Genomic DNA, 26,356 nt, shown 5'->3' on the forward strand with positions numbered 1-26,356 from the left:
TTTGAACTCCCTTTCAGGCTGAAAGGGACTGAAAAAATTCATACCGAGAGATTCTTTTAATTCCTCTCTATATATTCTATTCTCTATGCTCATTACCTTTCTTTAAAATTGAACAACAATAAAATGTTTCTTTTGTCTGAAAATGGTTTATTTAATTGCTCGTGAACAATTTTTTGAAAATGAGACACAGGCTTTCAGATATCGAAGAAAACTTTTCATGTTAATGTGATTTAATGTTTCTAAAAATAGCATAAACGTGTAATACAAATTGACTTGAAAGTTTGACATGTCTGTGAAACAAGCTAAATCTAATTCATCATTCGTCTTGAACTGTCTATAACTCATTATCTTTCTTTAATTAAGTTTAATTATTATGTTTAAGTTTTCAGGTGTCAAGGCCTAAATGCATTAATCAAAAAGTTTGAACTATTAATATCTGTATATCCCTTGTAATATACACTATAGAGTCTATGCTGTAAATTATCTATAGAAGTTTTAGAAAGGGATACTACTGAAAAGGGTGTCCTTAAAGGGACTGTAAAGGAAAAATTAAAGGGGGTCTAGGATGAAACCTGAGAATCTCAAGTGTTGAACGATACATATAATAAGACATCTATCTGATGTTCCTGTCTCGAGAAATTGACATAAAACTGTGTCAAATTTATACAAAAATTCATATACTTGCAATTTTGAATAGAAATAGTAGGTTTAAACAGATCATATTCAACAAATACGCAACCAATCTGAAAACGATTATATCCTACAGGAGCCTGAGAATCTCAGGTTTGGTCCTATTATAATTTTTTTTATTTTCACTTTTAATAGATATAATTGATAATAATTATAGTCCGTATTATGTCACCAGAACTGCAGCCAATGGCAGTGCAGTATTCTTGTCACGTGATACAGACGGAACTCACGTGACCAGTAAAAAAAAAGAAAAATAATTATGAATGAAGGAAATGGACCGTTCAGAGAAATAAACCAACAAAATTTGCCGTGGAAATGGATGTCGTTTAGAAAATAAAGAATAAACCGAAATGAAATGAAAAAATTAAAACGCTGCCCATCTCAAAGTCTGTCCTTGGGTTAGGTTATTTTAAGAACTTCTTGCTAGGTCTGTTTAAAGGGACTGTAAGCGTAATTGCCAAGTTACCCTCCACATGGCGAAGAGGGAAATGCCCGATCCACATCGGCACCCTTTAAACATTTGAGGGCAGAGAACTCCGTATGTTTATTTATAAAATGGTGTTTAAATTGCCGAAAATCCGGAGAAATGTGTAATTTGAGCAACGATGATCAATATTTCGTCTCTTTTCTCACATTAAACATATTGATTTTTGCAATTTCTCCTAAAGTTACTTACGTTAGTTATCAATTTTCAATTTTCAATTAGAAAAACATGAATATCTTTATTTTTTTTTAACTAAGGTTACCATTGTGAATCTGTCATGCAAATCCTTGAATTGAAAATTTTAAATATTTAGAAGTTTGTCAAGTTACTTAAACAGTTTTTGCAGTTTTGTTGACAAAAAAAAAATACAAGTAATAGAGAAAAATAATTGAGAAAAATAATAGCGGCATGATCGACAATAAAACTGCTAAATGTTTACGGACATTTACAGGCAAATGGCTTAATCAAAAGCAGTTTTGAGAAAAAGTCACTATCGGGGGAAAATCGTTTTTTTTATTTTCGCACCACTCTTTATAAAGCTGTTTTTTGTGTGGTGAATACCGCTATACCATGATTTCCAGGCGTTATTAAATTGTCTTGGCTTAATATTCATTTTTTAAAAAAAATTGACTGAAATATATCCGAAAACAAATGTACTTATCTGAAAAACGAGCATTTTGGACGGTTTTTTGGACCTAACTCATAATTTTATGAAATTTTTTAAAAACTTTCTTAAACAATTTAAACTTTGTTGGCGATTATCTCCTGGAATTTAAAAGGTGTCGATTATCTCCTGGATTTTAAAAGGCGTCGACCTAAGATTTTCTGGAGTTACTCAGAGTATGTAGTAAATGGGAAATGTTACCGCGCACCATACTTTAGAATAAGTTATTATTTGTGGACATCTTACTCTTCAATAAGAAAACATATAAGATTTCAATGTAACGTGCATTTTACTTTATTTTGAAGTGGGAATAAACACCACATAGCAGCATGCATGTATTTATGATTTATAAAATGCGGATAAATCAGGAAAGTAAATGCAGGTTTAGAATATAAACTGAAGGATATTGTTTTTTATCAAAGATATTCTTACAAGATCTCATTCATCTAAAACATTGTCTATTCTTTACGAAGCCTTTAAGTCTAAAATTTAAAGTTTATTGAAAACAAGAATCGAACAATCGATCTTTAGAACACTGTTTAGGCTTAAGGATCTAATACTGCAATTAACATTGATCCAGGCTGATCTTGAAAAGAAATTGAGCCTTTGCCACAAACTCTGATTTTCTAATTCCTATGTCTTTGCAACTCAATATGGTAGACCTTAGATATTTCAAACTATGAATTCTGTTAGATTAATAATCTAGTTTTTATGTATAAAAGGTTTTCACCATCAGATTGCAAAGATATATGGATTAGAAAATTTAAATGCGTGGCAAAAACTCCATTCCTTGCATCGATATTCAGGACTGGATGGACTTTGAAATGTCGCAATACCTTGGCCCCCAGAGACATGTACATCCTTTAACAATTGTTATACCTTAAAAGGGTATTTATTTGGAATACTTGCGCGTGCAAGCTTACGACTTTTGGATGACTGCAAAGTAGATCTTGTAAACGTCTTATAAACGTCTTTGGTGATATGATATGTCAAATATATATTGATTTATGAAACCCCTTTTGTATAGAAATATAATGTTTTCAACAAGTGGAAAATATACAATTCAGTTTTTACCAATCAAAAGATGGGAATTGCTACGATATTTGCTACAGCAAGACGGGTGGAAATATCCTTAGATGAAAGGAAGGGGGGGGGGGTAGAGAAAGATTTAAATAGCTTAGCCAGCATTTTATATAAATCTATCTTACTTTGAAGGATTTACATAAGAACTGAATGCTCCACTTACAATATTAAAAAGATTTATCTATTCCAAAACCCCCCCCCCCCCCCCCCCTCCTCGATCCTTTATAGGAAAACCTTATTGAAAATGGTGTCCAGGAAATCGCTTTTTTTTATAATACTTATTTAAAAAATGTAACATCGCTCAAATGCCGAAAAATCAAAAAATATGGAAAAATCAAAAACTAAACAGAAAAATAATATCCAAAACAATGACAAGAATTGAAAACACAGGCAAAAGAAAGATAATATCCATTTGCAGATATCATACTTTTGATGAAGTATTTGAATGAAAAGTTGAATAAAGGAATCGAGTCTTTGTTACAAACTCTGATTTTGTAATCCCTATGTCTGAGCAACACAAAGGTTACAAAGGCATTCGAATATTTGATTTTGTGGCAAAAACTCAGTTCCTTTCAAAACTATAAGTCGACTTATACTTGTATGTTGCAATGTAATGCAGCAAATAACTCGGTTTCAGCTTTTGTTTCATAGAAGTATAAAATAAAAATTCTCAACAACTGAGTTCTTTAGCTTTAGTTCTAAAGGAGATCTGTATCAATCTTCGAATCTAAATCCGTATCTTTTGGTTTATGATAAAGCAATATTATCAAAAAACTATCCGGCCGGTAAAATATTGAATTCGAGAGTTGATCTAGAAAGCTTTAAGATCTATATAAGCTAGTCATTGAGGATATGAGGCATAGATGTTTACGCTGATTTCAGCAGTTTTGAATCTATATGTAGATTAGACACCAACCTGGCAACATGGTGAGCTGAAGCATTTATATTTAGTATTAATTCCTTTACTATAAACACATCCTACTATTAATAATCGTCATAATATGAAATTATTTTGCTTGTTTCAAATTACCCCCATTTAAAGAGTTGTCAGGAAAAAAACAAATAAATTTTTGCTCAGATTTAGATTACAAGTCTGTGTGTAGCTAAAAACTAAAATGGGTTTTCATTACTTGATAAGTATTGACGAACAATAAGTTTTTATTACTTCAAGACGCAATGTTTCAAATTTCAATAGAAAGGGTTTTATTTAAGAATGAAATATAAAATTTCCTTTTCCTTTTCCACGCTTTTTAACCTGGGTTCCATAATCTCATAGTTTGGAATGCTTACTTATGAATGCTTATCGTTTTTAACCTGGGTTCCATAATCTCATAGTTTGGAATGCTTGCTTATGAATGCTTATCGTTTTTTTTCTCATTTTTTTTATAGGAAAAAAATACTAACAAATGGATTACATTAAAGAAACCTTGATTTTTTATCAAATTGGACAAAAGTATGTTTTTATTCAGTTATCAAGTTATTTAGAATTCAACATTTCCGAAATGAATGGCTGATAAAAACTAGTTATTAAAGGGAGGAAGGCCAACCACAACATTTTCTCGTTCGAGCCACCTCGAAATCCTCCTCCTTTCAATATTATTTTTTTTAAGTGTCTAATCCTTCCAGATAAAACTAGTTTTTAAGAATAAAGGCACGTTAGGGCATAAATGAAATATAAAATTTTTGTAAATCGAAAAAGAAAGTTTCAATTGAATTAAAGATTTCAAGTCTTTAAAAATGTTCACCTTTTTTTCCGTGCATTTTCAGATATTCCTAATGTAGAATGCCGCAAATAATTCCAAGTTTATAGAAAATCAATCTTTTTTGTTAACTATGGTGAAAACCATAGAATTTTTCCTGATGGTTCCATGGGGAAAATTAAAGGCAGAGGTATGCCGAATATTTTGCTATTTATTTTATATCACGAAGGTTAGCCATTTCGGAGGCAAAAGAGATTTAAAATTTACCTAAGATAAAGTTTGACATAATTCTCATGGGTTTGAAGATTCAAACATGATATAATCATTGCAGTACTTTTGTCCATCCATATTTTATGCCCTAACGTGGCCAGATTTTTAAAAATAGTTTTATCTTTAAGAATTGGAAACTTTTTAACACAACATAATCGAGGGACGAGGATTCCGAGGTGGCTCGGACGAGAAAATGGGGAGAATGTGACTCGGACAAAAACTGATTATTGGATAAATGGCGGACAAAAAAAATGATTATTACAGATGTTGGCTGACAAAAACTGATTATTAAGGATGAATTGGTAGCATTTGATAAATGCCTGACAAAAACTGATTATTAAGGATTAATTGGCAGCATTTGATAAATGGCTGACAAAAACTTATTTTTAAGGATGAATTGGCAGCATTTGATAAATCGCTGACAAAAACTGATTATTAGAAAAATGGCAGACAAAAACTGATAATTGGATAAATTTAATTCAAGGATGAATTGGCGGCATTTGATAAATGGCGGACAAAAACTGATTATTAAGGATGAATTGGCAGCATTTGATAAATGGCTGACAAAAACTGAATTATTAAGGATGCATTGGCAGCATTTGATAAATGGCTGACAAAAACTGATTATTAAGGATGAATTGGCAGCATTTGATAAATGGCTGACAAAAACTGAAGATAAATTAGATGGAGGAAAGATTCAACGTCCTGGCAGTATAGTTGACGCTTGCCAGGTAAAAACTCTTAAATGATTGATTGATTGACAATTGTTCATTATACATCTAAAACTTGAAGGGTTACATTAGCAATTAAATTGTAAATGTAATTTTAAATGTCCGATTTACAACGGTATTACCCTTTAAGCCTTCGACTATTCATCGTGTAAAGAGCTAAGCCTTTGTATAGATATATCTTGAAAACCACTTGAATCCCTCTACACGTGGTGTACGCTGAGTACAGTTTAACCTCAACACAGCTGATTTGCCACTTGTGTAACGTCACATTACCAAATATTTGACACATTAGCTGAAACGCCCGGCGTTGCCCGTGGGGAAAAAATTGAGAAAAAAAATCGATTTTTAGCCTATGTCACCCCCAGGCTACCCATGAGTGCCTACAAAAAATGTCAGCCTATTCGGTCCAGATGTTTGGCCGGCCAAAGGGAACATATATAAATGTCTTGTTATATATTATATAGATTGAAAACTGTTTCCAAAAATAAAAAATAAAATCTAATTTTCTGCAAATTCCTGAAAGAGAAAATAACTTAAAAACAGGTTTCAAACAATGTGTTCAACAAATAATCAGGTTTCTGTAGATTACTGAGAATAAGTCCCACAACAATGATTAGTTGAAGGATTTAAGGATTTAAGGGTACCGTTGTAAAACGGCATTGCCACCTTTGTTTAGAGGTTCTTTAAGTACTATTTCCTATCTTTGCTGAAAAATTGATGAGTGAAATTTCCTTCTCTCCAGGGTTATCCAAAAAAAATGAGACTTCAGAGGCTTTCTTTAACTTTTAATGTTAGTGAATTGCAACTGTTAACTTGATCCATTTCTTTGAAATGAATTAATATGGCAATATTCAAAGTAAAAGTTAAAATTCAGATTCTTAAATTTTGTGAGGTCCAGTCGTCATATCAATCTTTTTTAGCTTTAAGTTATAAACATATGCCAGAACTTTTTTGGCTGCAAAATACAAAGGACTTGAGTTTTGCCACAAAATGAAATTGTCTAATCCCTATAGTTTTGGAACTTGATAATTTAAACTTTTGAAATTTTAAACTTATATTATTTGGTTGAACAGGATTCATAGTATTACATTTTTATATAGACATCAGTGGCCGAATTTAAAGAATTTGAGCGGCGGTTTAAATTTAAGCCGCGGTTTAAATATGGTTGGTTCCACTTAAAATTGAATCAAATGTTTCAAGATTTAAGCCGGCGCTGATTTAAACTGGGTTTTGGCGGATTTAAACCGCGGCTCAAATTCTTTAAATTCTATCTGAGGTTGCAAAGATATAGGGATTAAAAATGAAATTTTGTGGCAAAAACTCATTTCCTGTAGGCACTTCTAATCCTTAGTTTTTTAGGCACTCAGTAAGGCCCGGGATCTTAGAGCCGAATTCGAAAAGGAAACTAAATATTAAGATTGTAAAAATGTATCATAACTGATCAAGCTCATCCCCCCCCCCTCCCTCCCCTTTTCTCCCTACCTCAAAGAACTCCTAAGAGCACTAAACGAAATGATTTCAGTAAATTTCTAAAAGATTTAGGATTTAAAAAAAAACATTTTTAAGAACGGATCCTAATTTTTGAGAGATATATTTCATAATCAGAAAAATAATAGAATGTTGAATAAATGTAATTTCTTGGTTTAAACAATAAATATTTGAAAACATAAAGAGAGAGAAACCCCTGTCTACTGCCAAAGAACTTATTGGAGAAGATCCGGAGCTTAACGTAATATTTTAATCATTTTATTATTATTATTACTATTATTATTATTATTATTATTATTATTATTATTATTATAAGTTTTATTAATATTATCACTTTTATTGTAGGTGCTAACCACAAAATGTGAGAGAATAAAGAAACTGGCTGATAATTACCTATCTAAGGTATGCATATTTGATGTTATGCATTTTTTGAAATTCAAAATTGTCCCTGCTAACAATGTTTTAATAGCTAGTTGTGTATTAATCGCATTTTAAAAACTGCTATTATTCAGATTTCAGAAAGACCTTCAAAACTGTTGAACATTTTTGTTTTGTATTTAGTTAAAACTTAAATACTATTTATTAACATTAGCTTAAAAACCCAATTGTTAGGGGTAATATTGAGATATGTCAGATTAAATATTCTAAGTTTGAAATATTATTTCGAATTCCTATATCTGTGCAACCGAATGGTTTAACCATTCGGTTGCACAGATATAGGGATTCGAAAAACTCCTCATGAGGACACTTGAAATTACAGCAACATATGCTTTAAGGTTGAAGCTCTTTGTGTGCTATGGGCTAGTGGACAGGTTAACGCTGACCTTCAAGCTATTGAGAAGGCGCTACAAGCTTCAGGGTCAAAGGTTGGTTATTTTGTATTCTTGTTCAATGTCGTCTCTATTTGTTTGATAATTTATTAAGTGTATTTGTAAAAATGGTTTCCAACGATATGGAAATATCGATGCGCGTAAATCTCGCATTTTTGGTGCTTCCTTGCCTTTGAAATTTTTTTCGAAATTCCGCGAAGTTTGGTGAATTTTTTGCATGAAATGATTTTGACTAAAATTTTGCGAAAAAATGCTTGTCAAATTTCAAATTACATGTCAACAAAGGCCATTTTTTGCCTCACAAAATAATTGCAAAGACTTGCACAAAAAGTAAAGGATTTTGTGCAATTGTATTGCAAGGAAACCCCTAGATGGCGTGCCAAAATTATGCTGAAAAATTATTTTTAATTTGTTTATTTCTGAATTTTAATTTTCCTTTATTTTCCTATATTAGATTAAAATGACTGCAGATGACCTCAAGGCGTGTGTGTCTGAAATTCAGGCAGTGCTTGTTGTTTAACTCAGGAATCTCATGCAATTTTTATATTTAATAAACTTTAAGAATTAAAGAGAATAGTTGAAATGATATTTCTGTTTTTAGAAATGGAAAAAAATAGAAAAGTTTAAGCCAATTAGCTCAGAAATATTCTCTCACTTCATTTTCAAATCTGATTACTTTTTAAAACTTTTCTGATTAATATCTTCAAAGGATTGAAAGAAACTTGAAAGGTTTGAAAGTTTAAAAGCTTAAAGTGAGTGTAGACCACAAACTAAAAGAATCAAAATCAATGGCGAGATACTAAGAAATTGTAACAGTTAACAGCTAAACCGCCTGTTTGTTTTCGATAACTTTCCCTTTAAGTAACTTTCTAATGAGCCCCTTTTAATCCTAAAAATAAAAGATTGCTTGACAAAAAAGTAAAAAATGCATAGTTTGCAGGTAGAGGAGGTTTACTGGATTTTCACATTGGATTTTTACAATTTCTACTTTGTGTCTTATTTATTTATGTATTTTATGTCTTTTATATTGTTAATAATAATATGAAAAATAAATATAAAAATGTCTCATTAATCTCTTAATATTAAAACAGGTTTTTGATCGTTTCGGATCGTTTTGGATTGTTTTGGATCGTTTAAAGAAAAACATCCAATTGGCTTTTATTAAACTTTGTAATATCTTTATCAAAAAGTGGGAATACAAAATAAAAAGGATCTTTACAACACGTTAGTTTTCCATCGTTTTGGCTCATTTTTTGGCTCGTTTATTGCTTATATCTTCTGTTAAGGTCAAAATTTTCTTATCTTCTATCTACGCCTCATTTTGACCTTAAGAGAATATATAGGCAAAAAACTATACCAAAAACGTACCAACGAATCACAAGTTACATATTATCAATTCAAAACTTTTTTGTACATCTCACTATCTCATTTATAAGATGTGAAGGAGGAGGGTGTTTTATTAATATTTTACTTTTTTGAGACAACACTGTAGACTTAATGCTGAAAAGTTTAAAATAAACTAAGTTTTAAACTGTTTCTCTTGTTTAGGTTTATATTCAAAGTTAGATTATATATACAAGTTATGGTAAAGGAGTATACGATGATATCAAACCCCGACCACATTTTTACATAAATAGAGAAAGGGAATTGAACTATACTCGCATTAAACTTTAATTGCTATTTATACATATTTTTAACCGGATAGTGTTAGCAATGATTTTAATTAAGCTTAGTTAAACTTCTATTTTGCACGCATCAGTATGTATCAAAAGTAACTGAGTTTTTGCCACAAACTCTTAATTTCTGATACCTATATCTTTCCATTTCGATGCTGTAGATCTTTAATAATTCAAACTATGAATTTTGTAGATCAAATAGTTTTAAATATCAAAGGTTATGCAATATATATGGTAAAAAAACATAAGGAATTCGAATATTTGAGTATGTCGCTAAAATTCATTTCGTTTAAGGAAATACATTTTCGCAATTTTTACTAAGCCTGTTTATTCGAATTTGAATTCGAAGAAAATGTATGTTTGGAATTTTATTTGTATTTTACATAATGAAAGAAACTAAAGAAACCCCTGTCCGGCGTCATTTTGTTCAATAAAAGACATTAAACTAACATTTCATAAGAGAAAGTTTAAGTTTGGAGGTAGAAAGTATAGTCAACATTACCAAATTATCCTTTCAAAAAGTATGATTAATGTTAAACCAACATGGCGACAGTCTGCAGTATCATTGTTGGACCGATGTTTTAGTATTTATAATAAAATAAATTTGTTAATTCAACATTTTGCAAGAAGACAGAGTTAAATGATCTTAAAAATGTGCATTTTCCTTAATAACAAGTTTTTCTAAAACTTAACGACTAAGACGCAAAAAAATGTTTACAAAAAGTGAACATCAAGATAGACGTTATGGAGCAATCCTATTTTGATTAGCACCAACGAGGTTATAGTATATAGAATTATGATGTACGCTAATCCTTTACTAATTGTGCAGGCCATGTACTTCACTTCCAAAGGTCAATCTGTATATTTATACAGTACCCGGGCGTGAATTCTGAAAATATCTAAATGGAGAATTGTTTTCCATTAAAATCCACTATGTACTCCTTTATCTTATGCAGGATTACATTTTCACAGGAAGACGCACTGTTACAGTCTTTTACAGAGCAATATTTCATAAACGGTTCTGAGTAAACTATACTAAGTGTAGAAGTCAAACCTTATAGAAATCCAACGTATAGAAACAGTTACGTATAGCAACAAGGCGTATTTTCCGGGAGAACATTTTTTATATTTTTGAGAAATTTAACGTTTTTGTAAAACATTGCAGCTTATCATTATCATTATGATAATTTCTTTTTTTTAACATACCCTAGACATTAAAGGAGCAAAATAGTTTAATATGTACATTTGTACTGCTCTCTATTGTGTTTAAGGTACCCCAGATTTTATTATGTACTGACAACATAAATGAATGATTATATGGTTATAAATAAATTTGCATGTTTCTATTTAAAATTTTTTTTTATAAAAATGCTATCTATAGTTTTATTTTTAGAAAACAAAATTTCCCAAAAGTATAAAAAAAATTCTTCAGTAATGCTAATATGATTTCATAAAATTCCGTTTTACCATTTAAATAAAAGGATTTTATGAAAATTATATCTACTTTACATAATGCCAGGTTGCAAAGATAACAACAGCGTATGAGGGTTACGTCCGAGTGATGGAAATAACCCGATCTGCAATGTTGTCAGGTTGCAAAGATAATTGATCTAACACAAGTGGAACAACTTGAAGTGTGATCTTATCAAAGTTTGCTAATTTAAGTTTGCCAATTCATTGCACATTTTGTAGTGAGAGAATACTACACTATTACACAAAAACTAACTAACAATTTTATAACCCTTTTGATAAAAAATGTGTTCATTTTGACCAAAAGTACAATAATTTTTTTATAAAGTAATTAAAAAAATATCACGTTTTAAAATCCAAACCATAACAATGAGTCTTAATCATCTTTTTTGCCAAGGTGTTTAGTTCTCTTAAATTAAAGGTAAACCCATATTTTGGTCAAAAATGTTTTATCGTTTGTCTGGAAAATGTTTTATTTTCGGTCAAAAAAAATATTTTTTTTTCAGCTATATTGTTTACAATAATGATTGTAATTAAAATATAAGAGTAATATACGGCCCATGTTGCCAAATCTAATCGTTTTTGTTTTTTCTTTAATGTAATCAATTTTATAAGAATAAGAATTTAAAGTTGCCCCAATATGTTTAACCCTATCCCTTCTGGGGTACTTGAAAACCAGGATACGCTGGGGGGGGGAAAAATTTCAACAGCCTCAGACCAATACTTTTTGAGTTATGAAAAAAAAACTACAGGGGGGGTCAAATTGACCCCCCCCCCAGCAGGAATAGGGTTAATTCTTTTAAATTACAACAATTATGATTAAACCTTAGTTCTAAATAACCATATTTTTGGTCCAATACGTTTTTAATTTTTCTGGAATTTTGTATTTATGAACAAAAATTATTTGCTGACAGTTATTTTTTTACGATTTTTTTGTGTTTGAAATAGAAGAATTGTATATTTTCCCTGCCCACATTTTTGTCAATCTAATAATGGAAACAACCCGAGCAAACATACAAGGTACTGCCGGTTGAACTTATAATTATGCGTCATATCAAATTTTAAGTGGAAAAGTTTTGACACTTTCAGAAGGAAGGGGGGGGGGAAGGAGGGCTGAAGTTTGGTGTGCCAAAAATTATCCCAAATTTCAACCATATTGTTTTTTTCAAGACGTTGATTTTAGTTAAATAGTCTTGAATAATAAAATGTAAATTTATGTAGATCTTGAATCTGAAATCTCCGCACAAAATAATAAAAGAGAAGAAAAAAATCAAAACTGCAAGAGAAGCCTTTTTAAATATTCCCCAAAAAATCCTTTAATGTCCCATCAGAAAATTTTTCTTACATTCTCCCTGTATTCTCCTTCCAAAATACAAGTTTCTTGTATTCCCCCTGTATTCTCCTTCCAGGATACAAGTTTCTTGTATTCCCCCTGTATTCTCCTTCCAGGATACAAGTTTCTTGTATTCCCCCTGTATTCTCCTCCCAGGATAAAAGTTTCTTGTATTCCCCATGGATTCTCCTTTCAGGATAGAAGTTTCTTATATTCCCCCTGTATTCTCCTTCCAGGATACAAGTTTCTTGTATTCCCCCTGTATTCTCCTCCCAGGATAAAAGTTTCTTGTATTCCCCATGGATTCTCCTTTCAGGATAGAAGTTTCTTATATTCCCCCTGTATTCTCCTTCCAGGATACAAGTTTCTTGTATTCCCCTTGTATCCTCCTTCCAGGATACAAGTTTCTTGTATTCCCTCTGTATTCTCCTTCCAGGATACAAGTTTCTTATATTCCCCCTGTATTCTCCTTCCAGGAGAAAAAATTCTTGTATTCCCCCTGTATTCTCCTTCCAGGATAAAAGTTTCTTATATTCCCCCTGTATTCTCCTTCCAGGATACAAGTTTCTTGTATTCCCCCTGTACTCTCCTTCCAGGATACAAGTTTCTTGTATTCCCCCTGTATTCTCCTTCCAGGAGAAAAGTTTCTTATATTCCCCCTGTATTCTCCTTCCAGGATAGAAGTTCTTATATTCCTACTGTATTCTCCTTTCAGGATAAAAGTTTCTTATATTACCCCTGTATTCTCCTTTCAGGATAAAAGTTTCTTATATTCCCCCTGTATAAAGGATGAAGTATGCTGAAAAACTGCACTGTAGTTCCTCAACACTTCTAACCTTAACAACCAATTTTTAGGTTAGTTAAAAATTATTACAGGGACATTATGACATTATTATTTTAATGACCAATATAAGAAAAGAACAACTATTTTTTTCTAATCTGCAAATTGATCATTTTAAATAAAAAATTTACGAGGACGGAAATGGACAGAATTTATCTCTTCAACATTAACCCTATGTCTAATTTTTCAAGGCCTGCTCATTAATAAAAGTATACCTTTTTCTTGAATGTTGCAAGGGAGGATTGAAAAAAAGTTGAAAAAATAAATCAGGAAAATTATCAAAACTAAATATTTTTACTTTTGACAATTATTACGATAGGGAACATGTTATTACATCTATTTTTCAAGGGCTTTTCAAATATATAAATTTTAGCCCTGATAGCTTAGTTTAAAAAAAGTTATTAACAATTTCTGATTTTTTTAACACCGACCGCTATTGGACTGTCCTCCACGCTATACCCTATGCATAAAAAAATCAATAATTGTCACAACTATGAGGTTGAAAAGGTGAGAAAGTTTTAGCGTTCTAATGCCAGCCATTTTTTAGTTATTTAGAAAAAAAACCCCAGGGGTAGAACCCTCTTTCACTTTTAAGATACTAGCAAAAAACCATTGAATGTCGTCTTTCTTTTCAACAATTTTATTAATCCCACTATATTCTGATTTTCTCATTTTCCCTGCGGGGGGCTGCAAATTAAATGCTTTTTTCATGTTTATGAAGTTTTTGCAACCAATTTCTTACTAATTGATACTTAGTGTGATTAATACAGACTTCTAAGAATTAATCCCGAATTATAATAATCATAATGGTGATACAGTGCCTCTGGAATAGGAAGACGACTTTTAAACTCAATGTATGACTTTAGATAGTCCAACTAACATTTTGCACATCGCACATTTTTCTATAGTGAAGTGCAAAAAACATTTCTTGTAATACGTGATCTAATACCTGACTAGTTAAACTGCTTTGTAACTGTTTGTAACAAACTCAAACGCAATTGCTTTAATGTCGTCTTTATATTCTACAGTTTTCACACTATATATAAATTTGAATCTAAAATTTCCTAAACTACTAAAATAAGTTTGTAAATAATAACTATAGACTGGGGGGTAATGGTGCATAACTTTAATTAAGAAATTATGGACAATGCTTTACTTTTAAACTATTCAAATATTTTATTTTTATTCAACTAATTAAACTTCCTTTTCTGGTATTAAAGGGACTGTAAGCGTAATTTTAAGTGACCTTCCTTGCAAAGATTGCAATTTCCGATTCACAACGGTACCATTAAAAGCCTTTTCTGGTGAAGTATGAATTAGCTATAATGTTTGAAATTAAAATAAAAACTTACATAAATTATCAGAATTAAACACTTGTAAACCCAGAAAAGCGACAACATCTTTCACAATAGTGATCAGATAAAGGTTTCAGGGGTAACGTACCGTAACAAAATTTGCTCTTTTAAATTCATTTGAGATATCCGTTTGAGAACTTTCAAACCCCTGCCCGGCTCCATAACCTTTATCACAAGGAAATTAACTTTTAAAATTGCAATACAGGTATGCCCAAGATTTTGATCGTATTGATCATTTCGGAGGGGGACGTAACGCTCCTCAATCTAAAAGTAGATTTACACTTTCGGGTTTTAGGGTTAATAATTTTATTTCTAAAATACAACGTTAGGGATATCAATTTTGTCTTCTAATAAAATCGAATGTCAGTCTAATTTCAGGTAGGGTTTGCAGTGAACAAAACATTTTCGTTCGTATTTCGCAAACTTTTTCGTGATATTTCGCCTTTTTTTCGCGAAAATGAATGAAGCGAAAGATTCAAACACGAAGCAAAATATTTTTCGCGAAATTTTTTACAAAAACCAAAGGTGTTCAAGCTGTATTTTTTCTTTTTTGATAAACTTTTGCAAAAATTCTGAAATTTTCGTATTTTTTCCGCGAATTTTTTTTTTTTTGCATTTTTCTCGAGCGAACGCAATGCGAAAATAATGCGAATATTTTCGCGAAAAATTAGAAACTTTCGCGAAACGATTTAACCTTTTCGCTGCAAACCCTAATTACAGGTGACCTTCCATGCAAAGATTTCAATGCCCGATTTAGAACGGAACCCTAGAAACCTTGGAATATAATGTCGGTTTACTGAGTCGAAAAGTGCTAGATTCTGATGATTTCTCCATGGTTTCTCATAAGCAAGAAAAGCTCACTTTTGCAGAAAAACAACAAATGAACATGAACAGTTTTAAATATCATGAACATTGATATCTTGTTCATATTTGATCAGACAAAACAACAAATGAACATGAACAGTTTTAAATATCATGAACATTGATACCTTGTTCATATTTGATCAGACAAAACGTTTAACAAGCCGTTGTAAATCTTTGCATAAAGGTTCAATTGAAAATACGCTTATAGTCATCCTAGAATGAAATCTGTGACTAAAGTTTTCCCTGCTAGATTGTCTGGGTTCCATGTTTGCTGAAATGCACTTTGTCGGAAAGTAATTTTCTATCTTTTCCATTAAGATAAGAGAATTATTACAAACATCTATCTATTTACCTTTTCATCAGAAATGCTCAAAAAACAATGTGTAATTTTCCGTTATATTTTCACCTCTTAATTATTATTTTTAGAATAGCAGTTTGCACATATATAGGGATAAGAATATCATAGTCTTAGTTCCTTGGAGTTAAATTAAGCACAATTTATATCATTTTAATGTTGAAAACAAATGGTTAGTTTTTTGGTATTGTTTAACATTACTATTTGCACGCATGATTGAAATGTTATATCATCTTTTATAGAATTGTTTTTATTGTTTCAAACTGAAGGTTCATATATAATAAAAATTTATACATTTACTGTGAGAAAAACTGAAATTATTTCCCTGTGAAACTGTACTGAATCTTATGTTTATTGGATCTATCTGTATCTAGAATGGAAGCTGAGGGGATAGACTTGGAAACTATACTGAATCTTATGTTTCTTTGATCTATCTGTATCTAGCATGGAAGCTGTGGGGATAGACTGGGAAACTATACTGAATCTCATGTTTATTTGATTATCTGTATCTAGAATGGAAGCTGAGGGGATAGACTGGGACACCATACTGAATCTCTTCCCTACAGAGGATACAGAGGAACATCAAGAACAGAGAAAGTAAGTTTATATTTCTATGGTGGTATTTGTTTTTGAAAAATCACCTCTCCCAATTTTTCAGAAAAAAATTTATTGAAATTTAAATGAAATATAAGCAAGAATGTATCTGATTTACGAAGATTTCTTTTGGTTCTTTTACAGATGCATTTACCACCCCACTCTAAAAGTATCATGAGCCGAGCCACTAGCAATGCCGGGCACTGGAGCTAAGATCGTGATTTAATACCTAGCGCTGGTAAACGGCTGGAGTAACTATGCCTATGAACATTAATTTATAAACCTCGACATATCGGTTTATATTATTTCAGTGAGATGTGGTTCTTGTTCAACGTAAACGAGAACCCTGGGTTGACCATCTTCGAGCTGGAGAAGGGAATTGTACAGATGACACAGACAGGCGATATTTTTGACAGGTGAGTACATTGATTTAACTTTAAATATTCATCATAGTGCCAGTCAGCTTGTAGCGGATACATTCGCACCCTCGCTATGCAGAGTAGTGATGGTCCTAATCTGTTACATAAGAGTATTAGCTATTCTTGATCCTACCAGAGCTACTAGCCATAGCACCAATATTACCCAATACCCAGCATAAAAATATTGCGATTCACTATCTGCTTTATAGTACTACTACACTGTACAATTTACAGTGTTAACTATTCTGTAAACCTTACAGTGAAATTTCAAGTGTTCATCAATTAATTTCCAATTTGTCCTGAGTTCTTATCAAAATACAATCAAAACTAGTTTTGCTGAGTAAAAATGAACAAAAATCATTACTATAATTAAATTTAAAGGGGAATATTGAGAAATAGGTTTAAAGTGTCTGACTAGGCATGGTAGTTGAGCTGAGAAGTATTGTAGAGCCAGGTAGTTGAGCTGAGAACTATTGTAGAGCCAATTTTAGGATTCGTCTAAGTTTTTAAAACATTTTAGTAGACTTTACTAATTGTTGTTATTATTATAATTTCACTGACCGAATGTAAAATTAAAATTCTGAAAAATTATCTAGAGCTTAAAGTTGTCTTCTTTCTTAAAATCCTTAATGGCTCGACCTAGTAGTTGTAAAGAATTTTTTTAAGGATTCATTTGAGACCTAAATGAGAGGTTTTAAGGGTGAATATTTGAGACCTAAATGAGAAGTTTTAAGGGTGAATATTTGAGACCTAAATGAGAGGTTTTAAGGGTGAATATTTGTTCAGAAAAAGCACAAACTCAATCTTAAAAATCCACAGAGATTGTTCTTTTTGGAGGAATGTTTTTGAGAATCGTTTTTATTAGTTATTCTACAGTAAACTAAATAACTGTTTAGGAACCGGTTGAGAAAATAAAAATTAACTCTTATCCTTGAAATTAAGTAATCTTATTCAGATTTTGGTTGCTGTAATGTCTCATTATTCACACATATTTTCCGTAGATTGCCTTGAATTTGTATTGAAAAGATGAGTTTTGTCGCTGATAAGATATGTTTTGATATGTTTTGTGGTGATAAGTTTAGTGACGATATGTTTTGTATGGGCTCCGTCAAATTGACCCCCAACAGTACCTTTAAAACCTGTGAGTTCTATAGAATGACAAACTTTTCCATATTTTATCAACAGAAACTAGTGTTAGACATAGAATATTCTAGATATTCGAGGAATAAACGTGACGTCATCCATGTTGAGTTTATACAGTACGCTAGCGTACACTCCAGTTTTACGGCTGTTTACATTATCCTCGATGATCAATTATAAATGTTTAATGGTTCCTGTCAATCGCGGATGTCTCTCTTTTATTGGATCATTTGAAATTACGCTTACAATCCCTTTAAACTTGGTTGTTTTGCTGACTGATTGTGATATTAAAATTTGTTCAGTGAAAGAGCGATTAATGATGCTTTCGAACATGCTAAGAACGCCAAACTGGACAAAGCAGAAGGTAATCAGCAATATCGGCAGCGCTGGGTTCTCAAGCTAGTATACAGAAAACTCAAATCATTGAATAATTCTTTTCTTAATATATACATATAAAAAGTTTTAAAAAAATGTATGACAGTTTTAGAAAGGACTAATTCGTTCGAAGGTATGGAGGAAATGTTGGATAAAGATCAGTTTAATCTCTTCCTGCGATCCATCAGGATGATCTTTGAGTTCTATCAGGTAAAATGGGGGGGGGGGGGTAATAGTTTAAAGAAATTGAGGCTTTGCCACAAACTCTGATTTTCTAATCTCCATAGCTTCGCGTATAGCCCAACGTCGTAAGCCTAAAATATTTCAAACCTATTAGATCAAGTAATCAAGTTTTTTATATTAAATTTTTTCACCATCAGGATGCAAATATAAAGGGAGTAAAAATTTGATTTGGTAGCACAGACAACATTCCTTTGTTTACTTTTCTCTCTGTTCTGTTTTAAAGATTAAATGTTTTTGTTTCCAAATGTTTTTTGTACTTTTGTTATAAATTCATTGTCGTCATTCTTTGTGGTAACCATTTACATTAGTGTTTAAACTGTTTTAGCTCTATTGCAACCTCAGATGCATTTTTCTCTACTTTTAGGCAAACAATTGATAAAAAACGATTGGAAACATTCTGAACAATAAAAAAGTTTTCGAGTGGATTTAATAAAAATATGACTTGTCATTTTTGAGTAACAGTTGTGCTAAAATCATGTGTTAGCGTATCCAAGGTCGGTCAAATCGAAATATAAACTTTGGTTGAGATGTTCCTTGAGATTAGAAATGCAATTATTACGTTTATTCTGTGCAGGCCTTCAATTGGATAGATTCTGACGGAGATCATATAATTACAAAAACAGAATTCACATCCCAGGAAGTTGAGAAGGTAGGTTTGAAAATATATTTCTTTTAAGAAGGTTTAGGAGGTTTATCAGGAGGTTAACAGGAGGTTTAACAGGAGGTTTAACAGGAGGTTTAGAGGGTTTAACAGGAGGTTTAACAGGTGGTTTATGAGATTGAACAGGAGGTTTAATAGGAGGTTTAATAGGAGGTTTAACAGGAGGTTTAACAGGAGGTTTAGGAAGTTTAGGAGGTTAACAGGAGGTTTAATAGGAGGTTTAATAGGAGGTTTAACAGAAGGTTTAACAGGAGGTTTAACAGGAGGTTTAGGAGGTTTAATAGGAGGTTTAATAGGAGGTTTAACAGGATGTTTAACAGGAGGTTTAGGAAGTTTAGGATGTTTAACAGGAGGTTTAACAGGATGTTTAACAAGAGGCTTAACAGGAGGTTTAACAGGTGGTTTAGTAGGTTTAGGAAGTTTAATAGGAGGTGTTTAGGAGGTTTAACGGGAGGTTTCGGAGGTTTAATAGGTGGTTTTTAGGAGATATAAAGGGACAGTTCGCGTAATTTTAAGTTACCAGGTCCTATTGCAAAGATGCCCAAGCCTTTGAACCCTTTGTCTGATCAATATTCTCGTTTTTAAAACTTTAAAGTGTTTAATTCTGATAATTTCTTTATGTTTTCCTGTAGTAAATTATCCAAAACACGAGACACAGCAACTGTGTATTGTAAACATACCCAACTAACGTAATACGTTGATTTAATAAGTTACTAGTAAAACTATTTGATTTGGAACAACATAAAATACACTTGAGTAATGCTATGTCGCCTTCCTATTCCACAGTTTTCTGGTTCTCACTGTATAAGACAAACTGAAATTCCATGCCTAACCTAAATTTTTCCATCAAGATTAATTTACATGCCCTCCTCCCTCTCCCCACCTTACTCACCCCACCTCCGTACTCCCTCCCCACATTACTCCCCCCTCCCTACCTCCTTACTCCCCCATCCCTCCTTACTCTTACTTTCATGAATAATTCATGTTTTATGTTTATTTTGCAAACGTTTGCAAGAACAGACTGTATCAGGTTTCAGAACTTGAGAAATTTGCAAAAAACTTTTTCACTTTTGAACCTGACCCAGGGGGGGGGGTATACAGGATAAATGGGAAGTAAATAATTGGCTAAAAATTGACGAATTTTAAATTCTAACCCAGAGGCCAAATTTAAGGAGTTTAACCCGCATCGTTGAACCGCAAAAAACTGGTTCCAATTGAGCACCGGCTCAAATTTGAGACGTGGCTCAAATTCTTGAAATTCGGCCTCAGCATAATTTTTTTAAAAGTTGGGATTGTGTTAGCTTTTCGTACATGTACACTGCGCAAAACAAGATGTGCAACGCTTTTACGCAATAATCGAGCAGTTTTTTTTGCCAATTACTCCAAAAAGTACTGCAAAAAAGTAGAAGAGTAACTTGGAATAAAAAAACCATAGCCCAACCCAAATATTTTATGAAAAACTGTCATTGTTGTCTAGATATTATTTTTTACTGATTACAAATTAAGGACTTGATTTAAGGAGACACTCTAAATTCTCACACTCACATCTAACCCTTTAGTAAAAGTAAATCTAACCTAAAGTCTGACCACGTCAACCTTGTTGAGTGTCTGCTTTATTTACCCAATGTCCAGGCGACTCAGTACAAACTGGGACCGGAAAGGTTGACCCGGCTCGGGAATTCAAATGTACTACAGCTGCCCGTGGTCACTGCTTATTTAAAAGAATGATACATTTTGCGGCTCCCTAAATATAAACGAACTAAAAAAATATAAACTTGAATTTTTAGCTTCAATCTGTTACACGTAGTGATTGTAAGTTAAGTATCAGTGACGTCATATGAGGATTTAGAGTGTCCATTACAAGAAAGACGACATTTAAACTACCTTATATACAACCTTGTATAAGATTATCTTTTCTGCCCTTTCCTTGTGAATGCATGAAATGATATTATTCTAGTTTGTTTTCTCTGAAAAATTAACAAATTACTATCTGAGAGAGGAAGACAGATATACATTTATCATGTTTTTCATAACAAACATTATTTCGATCTGATTTTCCTCTTTTTAGCAAATAAAAATAGAAGCATTTGTATCTTAAAGAGTGTCCCATTTAAATGTTCTAAGTCATATATCTTTGCAACTTAATGGTGAAAATCTTTTTTATTCGAACTGAAACAATTTCATCAAACAGTGTCCGAATTTAATAAATTTAAGCCGCGTCTCAAATCCCCCAAAAACAGGTTTTAATTGAGCGCCGGCTTAAATCTTGAAAACATAAATACAATTCTTTAAATTCGGCCTCAAAACTCATAGTTTTTAATATAAAGTGTTTACACCATTGGCTTGAACAGATGCAGAAATTTAAAACTCAGAGTTTGTGGCAGGAAAGCAGCTTTTAATAAAAAGAAATCTGTACAAATCTTTAAATGTAACTCTGTCAATTTTGAAAAAATGGTTGTGTTACCAATAAAACTGTATTTTCTAAATTTTGCCGATGGGAGCAAAGACGATTTGGACTTAATTCCCGCATTTATTGAAGAATCATATAGCATGCAGTGTTAAGACAGTCCACAAAGCAAGCTTTTTGGTACGATTGCTTTCTATTAAAAAACATGCTTTAGCTTGACCTCTTTCAACGGTTTCATTTAGAAAAGTCTTCAGTTGTCGTAATTTCAAAATATTTTAAATTCTGAAAATAATTTTCTTTTTATCTTATAATTTTGAACACCACAAAAATCAGTTCTGTATCTACCCAAAAATTTTTGTTCTTAAATTTTAGCCCAAATTTGAACTTTTGGAAAGTTTATAACATTGCTAAACATTGAATTGAAATGAAAATAGTATCGATTGATTCATATTTTATAAATAGATGTTCCTATACCCTCGTCAACTTTTCGCAAGTACTCTTTACTTAAAACAGACGGTTGTTGGGGTAGTAAGAGTAGTTGCCATTCAGATTTAGCTTCAAGGGTGGGGGTGGGGTCTCTCTTAAAACAGACGGTAGTTGGGGTAGTACAATGATACCCTTGAAGCTTTGTCTAATCACGTAAAAATTACATATTAACGTGTTTGCTTCTTTAAACAGTTTATTTGTAATAAATATCGGGTCACATGATATTCTGTAAACTTTCAGTACACTGCACATTATTAATTATTTATGTTTGTAATTAATTTAACAAGCGACGCTAAACCGACAAAAACTTGTTGAAATTGAGCGCCGACTCAACTCTTGAAACATAAGATACAATCTTAAGTAGAACCAACCATGTTTGAGCCTTGTCTCAAATTTAAGACGCGGCTCAAATTCTTTAAATTCGGCGTCAGTTTTAATTCATGCATTGGCGAACATTTTAAATGAACTTCGTACACGTAGTTGTTTTGTAGTAAGCACCTACTCCTTAACAATTTCTCGAAACATATCTATCCAGGTCCGTCCACTATCAAACTCCAACAGTACAGAACCCCAGAGCCCAAAATTTAAAAGAGTATCATTGAACGAAACTTCAAAGTTTCCTTTTTGGGGTCTTAACCTTTGTGTAGATTTTGATTTTAGAGATTCGAAAAAAATGTAGAATATTAAGAAGCTAAATAAAATAATATTTCATAATACAATTATTGATATACACAAAATTGCTTAACCCCATTTATGAAACCCAGGCTCTAAAACTGGTTTTCATAACGATACCCTGTCTTAAGTTTTGGGCTCAGAGCCCAAAATTTAAAAGAGTATCGTTGAACGAAACTCCCGAGTTTCGTTTTTGGGATCTTAACATTTGTGTAGATTTTGATTTAAAAGGTTTTTAAAAAATGGAAAATATGGAAAAACTAAATAAAGTAATATTTCATAACACAAATATTGATATCCACAAAACTGCCTAACCCCATTCATGAAACACGGGTTCTAAAACTGGTTTTCATGACGATACCCTGTCTTAAGTTTTGGGCTCAGGCTCTAACTGCCACACAGGGACACAAGTGTAGCTATCAAAATCCTGCTACTAATACAGTGCTCTAAATGCAACACAGGGACACAAGCCTAGCTATACAATAAGCTATATATATCGATCCCGAATGATGGGGGCGATCCGTTGCTCTAAATGCCACACAAGGACACAAGCCTAGCTATACAACAAGCTGAATATCGATCCCAAATTAAAGGGGAAGATCCCACCTGATTGTTAAAACAGGGTTTCAGGATTACTTTCGCACAGAAAACAGTACGGAGTCATATTTCTTAGTTCATATTAGAATTGGATCATTAACAGCATAATTACAAGTTATGTATATAATGTAGTTAACAATCACTGCAATATTTGGGTGGTATTTCGGAGTAATATATATATATATATCTAAGTAGATGGAATGGGTTAATTGCAATGGGTTTGTGTAATTACTATATGAACAAGGAACAACATAAATTACTATAGGCTTGTTGATACATAACCACTTTTCTTGTGCACCTGTGTCTTCAAAAAGCATAATTATTATTATATTATAAAGATGTATTCTCACACACAGATATAAATACACATATTAATGGTGTAGTTTAAATTTCTTTAGATATTTTGAATATATAGTTTTACAAAAGAAAAATAAAAAAGTATGCATAATTATGCACAAATAGGCGAAATTGATCATTTCTCATTACAAAACATATTTATCATTTCAGTTATACTTCCCTGTCCCCTTCAAAGGGTCATTGTAAAAAAGCAAACACGATTCCTTTATCCCAAATCCTTGTTCTTTAAACAAGTTCTATTTTCAATAAATATATTTAAAATATTCCATATTTTTGTTCAACATATTCAAAATATTTTTCGAAAATATGTGCTTTTAAAATTCATATTTTATGCATAATTGCATTGATATCATACAGAAATATCCAAATAGATCTAGACTAAAAGAACGAACTAAATTTATCAATTTAACACTTTACACTTATGGAGGTTAAATTTAATAAAGTTTCATTCTTTTTTTATTCTTTTAACTTGATTCTTCAGCACAATCAGAGTTGGATACTATCAAGTTTTACCTGACAGGTTAAGCTTTTCATGAGAAGAGATTAAGTTTAACTCATATTTTACAATCAAAAGTTTTCGCCGCTTGTTTATTAGTATTAAATATGTATATGTATTTCACAGACAGTATTAAATTGTTCTAAGCTGGATATTTATGAATCGGCTTGACTTCTTGTGAGAGCTTAAATGTGGGATGAAAGTTGTTAATATCTGTTCATCAAAAACATTTGTATCACAAACGCAATTAAGGATCTAAATAAACAGAAAAAGATGCTGAACTAGTCATAACAAGTTCAAATACTTCTCAAACATTTATAAATTCCCATCTCTGATTTATCTAGGTCATTGAGAGCTGGTTGGGAGAAGATAGTTTGGGGGGTTCGCAGTTTGATTCTATTGATCTGACAAACAAAAATGGAGAGGAGAAAATTACCTTTTGCGTAAGTATTTACACATCATTTGCATATAAAAAGATTACAGGAAGGAATTTAGTTTTTGCAACAAATCCTGAATTTATCTTTTCCATATCTTTGCAACCCAATGGCGTAGACCTTAGATATTTTAAACTATGAATTCTGTTAAATTTAAAAATCTAGATTTGAACACGGATGTAGAGATTATTTGAGTTTGTGGCAAAGACTTAATTTCTTTTTTTGATAAGTTTCCTCTACATATAATATAACCTTATTAATTAATACTTTTTTGATAAGTTTCCTCTATACATAATATAACTTAATTAATTAATACTTTTTTGATAAGTTTCCTTTATATATAATATAACCTAATTAATTAATACTTTTTTGCTTTCTATAAAGAGATTTTATAAAATTAATTCAAAGCGGAGACAAAAAAGATTAAATCAATATAATAAAGCTCTTTGCTCATATATATATATGTATTGGCTAAACGGCTAACATTTATTGAGGGAACCCATGTTTTTTATTCAAAAATCGAATGTTTTTTTTTTCAAAAATCGAATTTCACAGGCAACACATTAAGAATAGTTAATGATAAACTACATTTATATAAATTTCATTCCGAAGGAATTTCTGGATTGGGCTCTGAAAAGAAATATCATTCATCAGGTGACAGACAAGACAGACAAGATAGACAAGATCAGCAAGACAGACAAGATCAGATAAGACAGACAAGACAGACAAGACAGACAAGACAGACAAGACAGACAAGACAGACAAGACAGACAAGACAGACAAGACAGACAAGACCGCACCTCGACATCAAAGACAAATTTATATTTAGGGAAGTTTTGGAGTAGCTGTGGCTGAATGATTTATAATCTATGGCCTCTTATTATCATTTTGTTTCATTAAATTTCTAAAAAATGATGTTTGTTTTCAAGATTTTCAAATCTTCTTATATTTGGAATTACACCCAAAAATTTAAAATATTTCGCAATTAGATAATTTAGAGTTTTCATTATTGAATTACCATAATTTATAAGGTTATTTCAATGTTGTATTATATAAAGCACATGATTTATAAAAGAAGTAAAAATTTAAAAATAATTATTTGAAAATTTGAAAAATCCATTCGAATAATAAACACAATTTGTAATAAATTAAGCAACGTCAGGTTTAAAGGTTATAGTTACCATTTTGTTTATTATAGTTTATGTTTTTTTAATGTAAACTGTTTATTGCCTTTATAAAAAACAAATTTCAATAAAGTGGTCTTGGATAAATAAACCCAATGGAAAGAGAGTAAAGAAAAAGTTTAATGAAAAACGTAGCAAGGATGAGGGAGGGGATGGAAAGAGCAAGGATGAGGGAGGGGATGGAAAGAGCAAGGATGAGGGAGGGGATGGAAAGAGCAAGGATGAGGGAGGGGATGGAAAGAGCAAGGATGAGAGAGGGGGTGGAAAGAGCAAGGATGAGAGAGAGGGTGGAAAGAGCAAGGATGAGAGAGGGGATGGAAAGAGCAAGGATGAGGTAGGGGATGAAAAGAGCAAGGATGAGAGAGGGGGTGGAAAGAGCATAAACGAGAAGATGACAAGATATCTAAGGAGAATATTCGGAGACTTCTAGCCGAGCGCTCCAATCTCTCAGTATAAG

General features: G+C 31.8%; 2 protein-coding genes across 2 annotated transcripts; both read left to right on the plus strand.

Annotated features, from left to right (window-relative positions):
* The first annotated feature begins 3,796 nt into the window (after window positions 1–3,796).
* On the plus strand, window positions 3,797–8,986 carry LOC111705995 (uncharacterized). Its single transcript, XM_023478726.1, has 8 exons — window positions 3,797–3,848; window positions 5,524–5,622; window positions 6,982–7,023; window positions 7,295–7,351; window positions 7,456–7,512; window positions 7,887–7,976; window positions 8,395–8,465; window positions 8,881–8,986. Exons 1-7 carry the CDS (start codon window positions 3,846–3,848, stop codon window positions 8,458–8,460), a joined length of 414 nt encoding a protein of 137 aa, XP_023334494.1. The 5' UTR covers window positions 3,797–3,845; the 3' UTR covers window positions 8,461–8,465; window positions 8,881–8,986.
* A 4,216-nt stretch (window positions 8,987–13,202) lies between these two features.
* On the plus strand, window positions 13,203–25,876 carry LOC111705996 (uncharacterized). The gene is made up of 9 exons (XM_023478727.1): window positions 13,203–13,274; window positions 16,348–16,431; window positions 16,740–16,844; window positions 18,290–18,351; window positions 18,496–18,572; window positions 19,180–19,254; window positions 24,626–24,724; window positions 25,328–25,369; window positions 25,545–25,876. The coding sequence occupies exons 2-9, from the start codon at window positions 16,349–16,351 to the stop codon at window positions 25,572–25,574; spliced, it is 573 nt and encodes a 190-aa protein (XP_023334495.1). The 5' UTR covers window positions 13,203–13,274; window position 16,348; the 3' UTR covers window positions 25,575–25,876.
* Window positions 25,877–26,356: the final 480 nt, after the last annotated feature.

This window comes from Eurytemora carolleeae, unplaced genomic scaffold (genome assembly GCF_000591075.1).
Source record: "Eurytemora carolleeae unplaced genomic scaffold, Eaff_2.0 scaffold700, whole genome shotgun sequence".
NCBI lineage: Eukaryota > Metazoa > Arthropoda > Copepoda > Calanoida > Temoridae > Eurytemora > Eurytemora carolleeae.